This window comes from Oncorhynchus mykiss, chromosome 11 (genome assembly GCF_057628025.1).
Source record: "Oncorhynchus mykiss isolate SJ-2025 chromosome 11, ASM5762802v1, whole genome shotgun sequence".
NCBI lineage: Eukaryota > Metazoa > Chordata > Actinopteri > Salmoniformes > Salmonidae > Oncorhynchus > Oncorhynchus mykiss.
Genome location: NC_143032.1, coordinates 24310796 through 24326913, shown reverse-complemented (window position 1 = coordinate 24326913; position 16118 = coordinate 24310796). Strand labels below are relative to the sequence as shown.

Genomic DNA, 16118 nt, shown 5'->3' with positions numbered 1-16118 from the left:
AGCCTGTCTTTCCATGGAAATGAACTTCTAAATATAATAGGCTGGGTTAGGCTCCGACATTGACTGGAAATCAATGTTGATAACACATGTATTTATGTCTACCTGCTCCTATCAAAGTTATGCAAGAATATTTCGAAAAGGTCTTTTGTTTTGTAGGCTATTCGTTATCTAGTGTGTTAAAATCCGTTCTGTCGCAATATTCACCAAATCAAATAACCTCATTCTTGCTGATTTACGTTCAGCAGCCTACCATTATTAGATTTTGTTGGGCGTGCGAGATCAAGTACGCCTATGTTTGGTCTCAATTAAATAGCCTGTAGACTAGGTTATATGGGCGTTACAGCACTGCGCAGTTGACCTTAACTTCCTAAATATGATAGGCTCATTTAGAGTCCGACACCAACTGGAAATAAATACTGATAACACATGTATGTGTTTGCAAATCATCCTGCTCTGAAGAATCATCCAGTTGTGCAAAATGTAGCTCAAGTCAAGTAAGTATCCACTCTCCTTTATAACTAGGTCTACCCAATTGGATGACATAGCCCAATAAATACTGATATAATGGGCCAAGTGGTGCAGTGGTCTAAGACACTGCATCACAGAGCTAGCTGTGCCACTAGAGATCCTGGTTTGAGTCCAGGCTCTGTCGCAGGCGGCCGCGACCGGGAGACCCATGGGGCAGCACACAATTGGCTCAGCGTCGTCTGGGTTAGGGGAGGGTTTGGCCGGCCGGGATGATCTTGTCGCATTGCGCTCTAGCGACTCCTGTGGCGGGCTGGGCACAATGCACGCTGACATGGTCGCCAGGTGCACAGTGTTTCCTCCGACACATTGGTGCGGCTGCCTTCCGGGTTAAGCTGGCATTGTGACCTTCGCCTTTCCCGAGTCCGTACGAGAGTTGCAGCAACGGAACCAGATTAACTAGGGAGGATTGACTTACAAAAAATCTCTAGTTTTTGAACCTATTTCTTGGGCTATTTTTGATCTTGATGGCAAAATGGCTGGGACCGTGGCTGCAAAACGAACAGCGTCACATAGCGGGAAAAATTTGAATTTAGGTGTAAGAGCAGCCGTTTAACCCCTGTAGGTCTAATCCCTTAGATCACAAAATCTACTGAGCTAAAATATGGAATTGCTTTAAGATGGTCAAAAAAATTATAATTTAGCCATTTGATTTTGAAATTTAGGACACCTGCAGGTATAATTTATTTTTTGCCGAAACATTGAATTATACCTAAACTGCTATAGCCCATAGAAACGCATTGAATAACACCTCCATAAATTGCAAAAAAAAGACAGTCAAAAAATCTCTCAAAGGAACAAGGTTTTGAAGTGTCTGTCCTATATCTATGAGATATGAGAAAACTTCGATTCAATGTTTAGACCCAGGTTTTGGTCACGTTATTTATTTTTGGCACATTTGACGCCTTTTGCTATTTTGACAGTCGGTATGGAGTTACCTTCAGATGACTGCTGTAAAGCTTGTGGAAGTCGTAGAGCCAAACAACCGACACTGTAGTGTTTGTGGGAGTCATATTAGTTTGGTGACCGTTTGAAGCTCACACGGTTTTGGTTTTACCGACTATTTAATTACGATTTTCTTGTTTGGAACCTCTTGTTTGTAGAAAAAAGACCATTTATGGCATGTGCACAAACTTTATAACGACGGAGAGACGGGATTGAGCTGCAGCCACTACAATAAACTAAGTCTCTAGGATAAATACACGGCGAGCTATTCAACAGTCAAAATAAAGTGACCATGTGACACACGGGTGCGTCAATCGACATTGGTTAGCCATGCTGGCAAAAATGTATGCCCAAGTCTAGAAAGCTTACCAGCAGTTTTATTATCCTATTTTCTACTGTAGATCTGTCATTTAAAATGAGTCGATTCTGTTGTTGCTAGCAATATTCATAAAAATATTGGGGGCAAAAAGTAGACGTTCCATCCCATGGGAAAGTCTACAACGAGACGTCCCATTCCCCTCTTCCTCCTTCTCTCCTGCTCCTCCATGTGCGCTGTCCTCCCACCCCCCACCCCCCTCTCTCTCTTCCTCACTCTGTCACAGTCTGTTGTTCACTGGAGAGGCCAGAGCCCAAGGGGAAGATGGGATATCCACAGAACTGCCCCCCCCCCCTTGCCACAAACATACATACAGCGCAAATCATTGAGGGCCGACTAGAGTCTTGTTACCACTGTACATGGGCAGCAGCAGTTCTGTCTCTGCATAAACACAAAGATTTCCCATAGCATTGCAGTGAGTTGAGAGGGGACTGGACAGGACCCTTGTGAAGACTTATGGCCATTAAAAGGGGGAGAGCAGCACAGAGAACTTAATGGGTCCTGGTGTGGTCTTAGAGACTCTTTATACGGCTTTTTCTATTTTCCATTTTACACGGCTTAAATAATCAAAGCACTTGCCAGTGTGTGTCCATAGGTTCTCTCTCTCTTGATAATTGTGCAGCACCTTGGGTCATTGATCTGATATCAGGTGTTCTGTATTAGAGCTGGGGGATATGGAATTAAAAAAAAAAAAAATCAATTGCCTAAATTGATGCGATAACAATAAATACACGATAAGTTTATAGCAATGTGCATCAAAGTATTTATATTTTATATTATCCTTTAAACTACTACTACCAGTTTGATGGTTATTGCCATCAATTGTCCCATTAACAAATCACACATATTAGCAAACTTAATCCATTATAAATTTAGCTAGTTGCTTATTGTAATGAACAATATCTGCAAAATGCCTATGATAAGTGATCGGTATGGTCAGTGTCGAAGATTTTCAGTTTATCGTCCCAGCTCTATCCTTTATCATCCTATTTTGTATTGAATCATTTTTTAGGGGTCCTTTTTTTACCCCTTTTTCTCCCCAATTTCGTGATATCCAATTGGTAGTTACAGTCTTGTCCCATCGCTGCAACCCCCGTATGGATGCGGGAGAGGCGAAGGTCGAGAGCCATGCGTCCTATGAAACAAGACCCTGCCAAGCCGCACTGCTTCTTGACACACTGATCGCTTAACCCGGAAAACAACCGCGCCAATGTGTCGGAAGAAACACCGTACAACTGGCGACCATGTCAGCGTGCATTGTACCCGGCACACCACAAGGAGTCGCTAGAGCGCGATGGAACAAGAACATCCCGGCCTGCCAAACACTCCCCTAACACGGACGATGATGGGCCAATTGTGCACCGCCTCATGGGTTTCCCGGTCGCGGCCGGCTGGCAACACGGCCTCGGGATCAAACCCGGGTCTTTTGTGACGCCTAAAGCACAGCAATGCAGTGCCTTAGACCACTGCGCCACTCGGGAGGCCATTCCATTTTCAGTTTTAGTTATTTTATAGCATTACTATAGGTTTTACAGTTATTTTATAGCATTACTATAGGTTTTACAGTTATTTTATAGCATTACTATAGGTTTTACAGTTATTTTATAGCAATACTATAGGTTCTACAGATGGAAATATACTTCTGAGTGAAATCAAGATCTACCATTTCTATCAATTGCTATAAGAAGTTAATTCAAACTCATATGGCGCCTAGAAATACGTACAAACTCTTACTTTTGTCATTTAGCAGAAACTCTCATCCAGAGTGACTTACAGTCCAGTACATTCAACTAAGGTTAATAGGAGGGAAACAACCACATATCACAGTCAATGCAAATTTCCAAGTATACCTTTCTCTGTACTATGCATCGGAATCTGCATACCTCAGAGAAGACAGTATCTATAGGTCAGGTCAAATGGGGTGAGAGATCACTGGAGTCCCATCACTTCTCATTAGCCGGGCCTCGAGGACAGCTCTATAACACGGGCCCCTGAGTGGCCAGGGGCCTCCTACAGGTTATCAATCAGACGCCTCATTAAAAGGACAAACATACAGGGGCCTCGTCTCTCTAGCTTTGCTCTCGCTCTTCCCCACTCTCTCTCTCCTTCTTTCTCTCAGTTCCCGTAATGAATGGAGACAAGGGGCCAATCGGGGGCCCCAAACAGCACGATTGAGGCCCCTGTGAGGAAGAAAAATCAGAGAAATCAATGATGTAACAATAACACAAATTAGCCTCTGTACAACATGCATTATTAACGAAGTAGCCATCCACTTCTATGGCAAAAATACAGTCCAACAACCTCATATACACAGTAGTAGGCCTGCACTAATTGCCTAGAATGATACACGACTCTTGAGGAGCTACATTAGGGTCATTGGAATGATCATTTCTCTCAGGGGTATACGCATTACAATACATTGGTGCTATGAGTTGTGTAAAAGTGGAGGTAGAATATCCCAAATTTTTCTTACCCTTGTTGGTGCCACACGTAGGCATAGCAGTGGGCTGGTCAGTCAGCAACAATAGACTGTTCGATCATCCTTAAGGTTACAGCTAACGATGTGGGCAGGCAGGGAGGAGAGTAGGAGTGGAGGGAAGATCTGTCATAGGCTGGGAGCACAGCTCGTTTGTCATGCGTCTTAATTATTGTCATTTAGTCTCATCGAGCCTCCCCATGGATTTCCTGTGGCCTTGTCACTATGGATTTAGGCTGAGGCAGGGAGCTGGACAGTTTATTCTATCCCTGTGGTTTGTGGTTATATACCATAACAGGGTCTGATGTACTGTGGTTATATACTATACAGGGTCTGTATAGTGTAGGACAGTATGGAAAATGATCTGCAATCTGCCACTACAAGACAATAACACGCCAGGTCTTCACTGTCCTCCTCCGCACGTTGTCATCTTTCTTCACAGAAGAGAAGTGTTTTTCTTTCTAATGGGCAAACTCTAGATCTGTGAGTATACAGTCGATTTTGGACATTCAGGTTTCAACTATCACTATCACTCAGTCCATACTGAGATTGACAAAGTTTACTTACAGCTCAACAGCCATTTCACCAGCCTCATACACCAACAGCTGCACTACTAGCTCATCAGCCTCATACGCTGCACTACTAGCTCATCAGCCTCATACACCGACAGCTGCACTACTAGCTCACCAGCCTCATACACCGACAGCTGCACTACTAGCTCACCAGCCTCATACACCGACAGCTGCACTACTAGCACATCAGCCTCATACACCGACAGCTGCACTACTAGCTCATCAGCCATTTCACCAGCCTCATACACCGACAGCTGCACTACTAGCTCATCAGCCATTTCACCAGCCTCATACACCGACAGCTGCACTACTAGCTCATCAGCCTCATACACCGACAGCTGTACTACTAGCACATCAGCCTCATACACCGACAGCTGCACTACTAGCTCATCAGCCATTTCACCAGCCTCATACACCGACAGCTGCACTACTAGCTCATCAGCCTCATACACCGACAGCTGTACTACTAGCACATCAGCCTCATACACCGACAGCTGCACTACTAGCTCATCAGCCTCATACACCGTCAGCTGCACTACTAGCTCATCAGCCTCATACACCGACAGCTGCACTACTAGCTCATCAGCCTCATACACCGACAGCTGCACTACTAGCTCACCAGCCTCATACACCGACAGCTGCACTACTAGCTCATCAGCCATTTCACCAGCCTCATACACCGACAGCTGCACTACTAGCTCATCAGCCTCATACACCGACAGCTGTACTACTAGCACATCAGCCTCATACACCGACAGCTGCACTACTAGCTCACCAGCCTCATACACCGACAGCTGTACTACTAGCACATCAGCCTCATACACCGACAGCTGCACTACTAGCTCATCAGCCTCATACACCGACAGCTGTACTACTAGCACATCAGCCTCATACACCGACAGCTGCACTACTAGCTCATCAACCATTTCACCAGCCTCATACACCGTCAGCTGCACTACTAGCTCATCAGCCTCATACACCGTCAGCTGCACTACTAGCTCATCAGCCTCATACACCATCAGCTGCACTACTAGCTCAACAGCCTCATACACCGACAGCTGTACTACTAGCACATCAGCCTCATACACCGACAGCTGCACTACTAGCTCATCAACCATTTCACCAGCCTCATACACCGACAGCTGCACTACTAGCTCATCAGCCTCATACACCGTCAGCTGCACTACTAGCTCATCAGCCTCATACACCATCAGCTGCACTACTAGCTCAACAGCCTCATACACCGACAGCTGCACTACTAGCACATCAGCCTCATACACCGACAGCTGCACTACTAGCTCATCAACCATTTCACCAGCCTCATACACCGACAGCTGCACTACTAGCTCATCAGCCATTTCACCAGCCTCATACACCGACAGCTGTACTACTAGCACATCAGCCTCATACACCGACAGCTGCACTACTAGCTCATCAACCATTTCACCAGCCTCATACACCGACAGCTGCACTACTAGCTCATCAACCATTTCACCAGTCTCATACACCGACAGCTGCACTACTAGCTCATCAGCCTCATACACCGTCAGCTGCACTACTAGCTCATCAGCCTCATACACCATCAGCTGCACTACTAGCTCAACAGCCTCATACACCGTCAGCTGCACTACTAGCTCATCAGCCTCATACACCGTCAGCTGCACTACTAGCTCATCAGCCTCATACACCATCAGCTGCACTACTAGCTCATCAGCCTCATACACCATCAGCTGCACTACTAGCTCATCAGCCTCATACACCGACAGCTGCACTACTAGCTCAACAGCCTCGGCTAGCTCCAGACACATACTAGTCACAGAGGGAGTAAAGACCCAAATGGCAGCCATACCCAGTAGCCAGTGGGCCCCTGTCCACCCATGTCAGCGAGGCGGGCATATTCATTAATGCATGAATATAATTAGCTCGGAGGATGAAAGTCTGAAAACTCTTCTGAGCACATTCAGCAGAATTAACGAACTAGGGCTAGCTGGCCATGCAGAATCGCCTGATAAAATATGCTAAGGTAAAGTGTGTGTGTGTTTTGGGGGGATGTTAGTTAGCTACACCAGAGAGAAGCTTAGTGCAAAGGATTTTCCTCCCCTCTCCTACTGTGCCGTTATGACACTAACGTGTTAGTTGAATTCAGAGTTATCAACACCTGTTAACATCATCTATCACCTTGCCTCTCTCATTGTACTTTGAGGTCGGACTCAAAATAAAACTCAAAAGTCCTGCAAAGACAACTCTATGGTGTAAAAACACATCATTTTTAAATATCACGTGACTGACACGGCCATTGCCCTATGGTCAAACCATAGTGCATTACATAGGGTACCATTTAGATGGCAGACTCAGCGGGTGGGTTTGTAAAGTGCTGAGCACCTGTGTCTAGACCAGACAAACCCTGATTGGTTCCTAATGATCCGAATGCCCACACAGCATTGAGGAGAACACTTCCTAATAGGTTTAAAGTAATTTTTAACTGGTACACCTAGAGCCTATTTAGCTTCAGTCTCTGGCTGGAGCCAGCAGTAGTAGTTTCACAGCAGGTGTGTGTGTGTACCTGTCATGCATATTTCATACGGAGCTTGTTAACTTGACAGAAATAATTGGCAGCCGGACTGGTGGACTGACAGAGACAGACAGACAGACAGCGGCGAAGGGAAAGCCATGGCATAATCATAAAGCATTAACACATGTTAAACTCAAATTCTGCTCCCTCACACACAACAGATTTCTCTCGCTCCGTTTCTCTCTCTTCTCTTAATGATTGCTGATAAGAGAGGGTGGCTAGCGTTCGTCACTGCACAGCTGTCCAGAGCTGACTGAGAAATGAAAACACAATTAAAACACACACACACACACACACACACATACACACACTTCATTTGAAGAACTAAGAAGGACGAAGGGAAGAGAGGAGAGCGGGCACTACTTAACAGTCCATACCCTCCTCCTTAAAACACACACTCCTAAACGGATGAGTATAATGGTGCTGCACTATGGTTTGGGGCTTCAGAAAACCACAGAAGACTGAAGACACAGCAATTTCTGGATACTATTGACAACGCCGAGAGAAAGCAGTGATCGTGATAGAAGAGACCTTAGTGGGGTGAAGGTAGGGTTGAACTATACTCATGCAGAATGTCTAATGCTCTATAGTGTAGTACCAACTGCAATGGATTCTTTGTTCAAGAGGACATACACAAGAAGTACAACATTTTCTGCCATGCTGCATTGAAAAGCACACTGGTACTCTTATCCCTGAGCAAGCAATGAAAATAAACTCCATGACATGTTACGGAGTAAACTGATGTAGAGAGAAGGGAAGAGGGAGAAAGAGAGCTAGATGGAGGCAGAGTAAGAGAAGGGAAACGGGAGTGAGAGAAGGAGGAATAGAGAGTGAGTCTTGAGTAGTGGTGTCTGAAGGACACTGAGGAAAGTGAGGAGGCTGCTGTGCGAATGAATCCTTCGGAGACCAGACACAACCCGGAGGTCTGTTAACGCCTGTCTAATGTGAGATAATGAGATAACCATTACATCCCCCCCCCCCCCCCCCACAACACACACAAGACCTGGGTTCAAAGACATGCATATTTAATTATTAGTTACTTAAAAACTTATTTTCTGTGTATTTTCAAATAATGTGCCCAAATCAGGTACTTCAACTTGAAGTATTTGAAAGTATTTTCAAATTACTTCCTATAAATACTTTTTTCCAAATACCACACATTGGTTCAAAACATTTGGGAGCATTTGAATATTTTCTATTTGAAAATACACTGTGTATTTAAATATTTTCAAATACATGCCAACACATTTTAAGTGTATTTCCAAATATATTCCAATATTCAACTACTACCGTCAAAATGTCTTAGAATTTGAACCCAGGTCTGACTGACACACACACACACACACACACACACACACACACACACACACACACACACACACACACACACGGAAGGGGACCAGTAAAGTGAAAGTACACTAATAACACCATCCCCCACAAAGTCTGCACCTCGTTAACACACTAACAGAGAATGAGGATCACATTGTCTGAATAGCCTATTTAAAATCCACCTCACAGTGATTTCACATAGAGTGCTACAGCACACCATGTCCATGACGAGCATAACCCATGTAACAACTGAGTAGACTCAAAGAGACAAAACCTATTCACTCCTAGCTAATGAGTAATTTAAAAAACCTTTTAACACAAAAAAGCTAGAATGGCATCTAAATAAATTGTGGAAGACTTGCGACTACGGGAACTTCTGCAAGCAAATGCTTATTTTCTCTCTTGGAGAAATGTATTTTCCACTTTACAGAAGAGGACGTAAGCTGACTGACAAGGAAGGAAGAAACATTGCCGCATCTTTGCCAGCTCATAATAGATTTAGGCCTAGAGGCCTTGAATTCTGTACCAAGGAGAACACTAAACGAAGGCACAGTTGAGGTACTTTATACAAATACAAAACACTATATAATACAAAATATTAGCAGGAACAATCATCGATCGTGACACTTGCAATCGGTCCCCTGCAATACCAAATAAAAATGCCAGTATCAACAGCAGACCGTGACATTTCCAACAGCACATTCACCACCACTTTTGTCTTGATGAATCAGCGAATCGATGAGGAAATATAAAGATGACTTATGAGACAGATAAAGCGAGAGGTCTAGTATAATCTCAGCGGCAGGGACGCCGGTTTGACTTGGCCTGTCTGAGTAGTGATTTATGGTACCCGGCATTTTCATTGACCAGCAGCGTTTAACATCATCACTGATGCAGACAGCATTGATTGTGCATCAAACCTGCCGTTGGTAATATATGCCAGTCTTCAACACCATACGTCTGATGCAGACGGCATTGGTGTGTATCAAACCTGTCGTTGGTCAGTGGCCAGCGCTACATTAGCATACGCCTAATCAAAACACAGAGGGAAACGTTCAAGAAAACGTACACTTTGTAAACGGAACGCTAAAATAAGTGTACTATTTTGGATTGACAGAAACTGCTGTTGGTTTGATTGCAACAAAAGGTGTAACTATGAGCGTCACAGTGCCTAGATGCATATTGTATGCTTGCAGAATCTACTACAGTTCAACAGTAGAGTGGGATGCCATAGCTTTGGATAAACCCAGACAGACATGTCCTTGCACCAGGTCACAGAGGCACATATTCACACACACACACACACACACACACACACACACACACAGGAAGATAAGTTCCAGTGTGTGGGTCGAGTCTCTCTGAAGATGTAGGATCAGCTGGATATGAAAGTTTTCAACAGAGGGATTTGTTCTGCGTCCGCCTCCCAATGACGGCCTACTAAACCCTCCCCTAACCCAGGCGACGCTGGCCCAGTTTTGCACCGCCCTATGGGACTCCCGATCACGACCGGTTGTGATACAGCCCGGGATCGAACCAGGGTCCGTAGTGACGCCTCTAGCACTGAGATGCAGTGCCTTACGCTTCGAATACACTGCCAGAGTCCTTGCGCAAAATAGCATGCAGCATCATCTGAATATGTACGCAACAATAGTTCCTCATTCACCTTCTGCTGCCATTTCTGTCAAGCTGTCTACACAGTTTGACACATGCATTCGATAAACCCAACGTATGCACCACACAGAACACACTGCAACTGCCTCGGCAAACGCAACGCTGCCTCGGCAAACGCAACGCTGCCTCGGCAAACGCAACGCTGCCTCGGCAAACGCAACGCTGCCTCGGCAAACGCAACGCTGCCTCGGTAAACGCAACGCTGCAAGGCAAACGCAGTGTTTCATTGGAAATTAATGCAATTCTGGTGTAGCGAAATGTAATGACGGTGTTGGTGTGATCGAAGCGTTAGACCGCTGCGCCACTCGGGAGCCACTCGGGAGCCCAGAAGTTAGGTACAGTACATAGAGCAATGGACATGGCTAGTTCAACTGTGCCATCTAAGAACATACCTGGTACAGTACAAACCAAAACTACGGGTTTCAAATGCATAGATAATGTTTAAGTGCGTAAATAGCTTTGGAATGGGCCGATACTGTACTACAATACCAGTCCCCAGTCACAGACAGACAAAATGAATGCCTCAAGCCCGTCATAGTAATTGATCTGATTCTGGGTTAATAGAACCAACTAGACAGACAGACATTAACTAGAATGACCTGACTGGGTTGTTCCAGAAACAAAGACTCCAAAATAAAACTGCCCTCTATAAGAGGACTAAAATTAGCCTCACCATCCACACACAGGAAATCTTTAAAAGTCTCAGAAAAACATATTACAAGAGAGAGTGAGACACAGAGAGAGAAAGAGAGAACTAGAGAGTGTGTGTGTGTGTGTGAGCGCGAGGTTTTAGAGTAAAGATGGGCTCAGCAGTGAACAGACAGTAGAGGTAACTCAAAGCAGACATCGACAGCTCCAGGGCTTGTCAGACAGGGCTGTGCTGTCGTTGGGAGTGTTATTTCATGCTGTTAGCTCTGGTCTCTGGGTAGCTCCCACCAAACTAACTCCCTATTGCTGCCCTATATTTATCTATAACTGGGTTAACTTGCTAACTAGCAAAGAATATCAACAAATGTGCACACTTGCGGCACTGATCTGAAAAGCAGATTCACTTGTGGGCGATTGAAAGACCTCTCGTGGACTACACACGCCAATAGAATCTGTCTCTGCCTACAACAAAATCACACACTCAATCTTGCAAAGTTAGATTTGTTTTGGTTTGTTGCATTGAAAAGGGGCTGATATAATGTTGATTCGATCACAGAAAAAAACGTTGATCTATATAGTGCAAACTAATGGGGCGAACTCAGTGAAGTTCAATCTCCTCTTGCATCTCTGCGTGGGCTGGCGTTTCTTCTGTTTGCCAGTCCTGGAGGAGGTGCGTGGCTTAGAGAGAACATTGCCTCCCACCAATGGCCAAGTCTTACAGGTCTGTATCACCTTCCTCCTCCAGCTGGCACTGAGAGAGTCTGGGACGTAGACAGCTGGTGCCGGGGTCAGAGCCTAGAGACATCCGCCATTATGCAGGAAGTGACATCATACGCTTCTTTATTTATCCCCCTTTTACACCTGACATTGGGATGGAAATCCATAGAGCCCTGAGCAGGAGGACAACGCAACAGAAAGCGAAAGCTACTGTACATCATCCGTAGAGGAACGGACAAACTCCCTCAGGTCTATAAGAGTGAGTGGGTCTCGGCTGGAGGACTGCGTTGAAGTGGCAGTCCAGTAGCTCAATGGACAGAACGAGAAAAGAGGGAAGGAGAGGACAGAGGATCCACGCATCCCTCGCTCTGTCCCTAATGAGAAGTAAAGGTTTGAGGGCCCAGGAGAGAGCAGGGCAGGGTGAGGGTCCAACAACACCATGATACAGCCACAAGACCAGCGGGAGAGGGAGACACACAGACAGTCACACGAATTAAAGTCCTTAACACACACACACACACACACACACGTCCCATTCTCTCCTCTTAGAGCCCTCTCCCTCAGTAGTTTGGAGTCAGTGAGTCCACTACTGCTGTAAGTGTAGGGGTGTTTGTAGATTAGACTACTTACTACTTGTAGGTCTCAGAGCGGACGTATTCAAACACATGGGAGACTCCCAGCTGGAACTGGTCTGCAATGGGGGTCACCCACGGGTTATTCTCAGCCTTGAACACCTGCTTAGGCCCAGTCAGATCCAGGTTACCTGAAGAGAGAGAGAGGGGATGAACAGAGAGAGATTAGGAGATTGAGTGATATAGAAAAGAGTGTCAGAGAGGAAAGGAGGGAGGGAGAAGAGGTCAACGGGTGGAGAGATGAAGGTGTGGGGAGAAGAGGAGCGAGGAAAGAGGGAGAGAAAGGGCGAAAGAGTGAACAACGTTCTGACAACATTGTGGCGCGGGCGACGGGTCACGGTGCTAATGTGGTCGATGGTAGCACCTCAGAGACCAATTAACACACATCTGACTAGCCCAGCACCGAGAGAGCTGTCTGGGCCTAAAAACCTAAAACCCCTAGGTCCCCCAACCCCAACGTTACGCCTGGTCAGAGCAAGCCAACACCAGCAGCCCCATGCTAACTAGTCAGTTAGGGTTGTTCAGCTGTTCGTCTATAATTGTACAGAATCTACAATTTCACTGCTCTTCTTAATCAACTCTTTGCTTTCAGCTTTGTCTGGATTTTTTTTGTGTGAGAACAAACTAGGGTTGAATTCAGAGACTGAATGATTTGATGGTTTTACAGTATGGTTAAACTGTAATAATCTGTCTGAAATACACTTGAAACCTCATCGCCCTTATTTATCCTCCTTTCCTTCCCACCACTCCATCATCCCTCTCCCCTAGTTACAGGATTAGGTCGGTGTTAGTCCTTCTTCTCTCCAGTGTGGTCTCGACAGCTACAATGCCCGATCTTCTATCCCCAAACCTGCACTTCCCCTGTGCACTCGGCTGCTCCTTGTTAGAGGGGCCACTCCCTCTTCATCTCTTTCTCCCCTCATCCCCCTCTTTTCCTCTGCTCCATCTCTGGAGCACCCCGTCCCTCAGTCGCTCCCTCCTCCTGTCCGTCCCTCCATCTCTGGAGCACCCCGTCCCTCAGTCGCTCCCTCCGCCTGTCCGTCCCTCCATCTCTGGAGCACCCCGTCCCTCAGTCGCTCCCTCCGCCTGTCCGTCCCTCCATCTCTCTAACATTCTTTCCCTCCCGCTTTCCCTCCCCCATCCTCTCTTTTGGCTGGTGGTGTAGCTGTGGCCCTAACAAGGCCAGAGGAGTGAGACACTGGGATTAGGGAGCCGTGACAGGGAGATTCTAATCAGCTCTACACACATAGTGAGAGAAACAGGAGACCATCTCTCCCTCTCCTCTTCCTCCTGAACTCTCTCTCTTCTGCTTTAGGTCTTGGCTGAAGACATCCCCTTTTTTGGTTTTTACCAACTGATGAAAATATTTACTTTGTATTGGAAGGTGTTTCAGTTTCGTAAACGGAGCAGGGTTGAGCTGCAGAACCTCCAGTGGCGAGGGTCCACACATTGTACTCTACAGGCTGTCAGAGAGAGGGTCGACCCCTGGTGACCTCTGTGGGGGTTCATGGGTTTGTGGATCTGTGAAGCATGCCATCTGGGGCATGCACATGCGCGCGCGCGCACACACACAGTGGGACGGTGAGGGCAGTGGGGCGATGCTGGGAGAGGCCAGCCAACCAGAGGAGCAGTCAACTACACCTGCGCCCACATACAGTGACTGTGTGTGTGTCTGTGTGCAATAGTGTGTTCGTGTGGTCAGTCTTACCCAGTTCAGGGGGCAGCACAGTGAGCCTGTTGCCCTGAATGTGGAGCTCTTTGAGCTGGGCTAGGTCTCCTATCTCTTTAGGCAGAGAGATGAGGTCATTATCCCTCAGACTCAGCTATGGAGAGGAGGATAGGGGGTGAGAAGGGGGGGGGGGGAATGAGAGAGACGTAGAGGGAGAGATGAAGGACGAGAGAGAAAGACAAAGGGAGTAAGAGGGGCGATAGAGAGAGGAAAATAGTGATTTATACATTCTGAATAAAATAAAATCAAATTTTATTGGTCACATGCACGTGCTTAGCAGATGTTATTGTGTGTGTAGCGAAATGTTCCTAGCTCCGACAGCGCAGCAATATCTAACAAGTAATATCTAACAAGAAATATCTAACAAGTAATATCTAACAAATTACACAACATATACCCAGTACACATAAATATAAGTAAAGGAATGCAATTAAGAATATATAAATATATGGAAGAGCAATGTCAGAGCAGCATAGACTAAGATACAGTGGAACAGTGTAGAATACAGTATAGACATATGAGATGAGTAATGCAAGATATGAAAACATCATTGAAGTGACTAGTGTTCAATTGATTAAAGTGGCCAGTGATTTCAAGTCTATGTATATAGGCAGCAGCCCCTAATGTGCTAGTGATGGCTATTTAACAGTCTGATGGCCTTGAGATTGAAAATCAGCCTCTGTCTCTTGGTCCCAGCTTTGATGCAGCTGTACTGACCTCGTCTTCTGGATGAGGTCAATGTATATAAAACATTAAATGTGTACTGTTTGCACAGAAGACATTCATCCACATCCAGTTGAAGTCGGAAGTTTACATACACCTTACCAACTACATTTAAATTCAGTTTTTCACAATTCCTGACATTTAATCATAGTCAATATTCCCTGTCTTAGGTCAGTTAGGTTCATAACTTTATTTTAAGAATGTGAAATGTCAGAATAATAGTAGAGAGAATGATTTATTTCAGCTTTTATTTCTTTCATCACAGTCCCAGTGGGTCAGATGTTTACATACACTGAATTAGTATTTGGTAGCATTGCCTTTAAATTGTTTAACTTGGGTCAAACGTTTAGGTAACCTTCCCACAATAAGTTGGGTGAATTTTGGCCCATTCCTCCTGACAGAGCTGGTGTAACTGAGTCAGGTTTGTAGGCCTCCTTGCTCACAAACGCTTTTTCAGTTCTGCCCACAAATTTTCTATAGGATTGAGTTTAGGACTTTGTGATGGCCACTCCAATACCTTGACTTTTGCCACAACTTTGGAAGTATGCTTGGGGTCATTGTCCATTTGGAAGACCCCTTTGCGACCAAGCTTTAACTTCCTGACTGACGTCTTGAGATGTTGCTTCAATATATCCACATAATTTCCCTATCTCATGATGCCATCTATTTTGTGAAGTGCACCAGTTCCTCCTGCAGCAAAGCACCCCCACAACATGGTGCTGCCTTCCCTGTGCTTCATGGTTGGAATGGTGTTCTTCAGCTTGCAAGCCTCCCCCTTTTTCCTCCAAACATAACAATGGTCATTACGGCCAAACAGTTCTATTTTTGTTTCATCAGACCAGAGGACATTTCTCCAAAAAGTACGATCTTTGTCCCCATGTGGAGTTGCAAACTGTAGTCTGGCTTTTTTATGCTGGTTTTGGAGCAGTGGCTTCTTCCTTGCTGAGCAGCCTTTCAGGTTGTGTCGATATAGGACTCGTTTCACTGTGGATGTAGACAGTTTTGTACCTGTTTCCTAGAGCATCTTCACAAGGTCCTTTGCTGTTGCTCTGGGATTGATTTGCACTTTTCGCACCAAACTATGTTCATCTCTAGGAGATAGAACGCGTCTCCTTCCTGAGCGGTATGACGGCTGCGTGGTCCCATGGTGTTTATACTTGCGTGCTATTGCTTGCACAGATGAACGTGGTACCTTCAGGT

At 45.6% G+C, this 16118-nt stretch overlaps 1 protein-coding gene across 1 annotated transcript in view; it reads right to left on the bottom strand.

The window, feature by feature from the left end:
- Positions 1-16118, bottom strand: part of rsu1 (Ras suppressor protein 1) — a 36742-nt gene that overhangs the window by 5739 nt on the left and 14885 nt on the right. The window contains exons 7-8 of the mRNA XM_021620560.3: positions 14175-14289; positions 12465-12597 (exon numbers count right to left, since the gene is read on the bottom strand). Coding sequence (XP_021476235.1) covers positions 12465-12597; positions 14175-14289 — 248 coding nt within the window. The remainder of the gene's footprint in view (positions 1-12464; positions 12598-14174; positions 14290-16118) is intronic.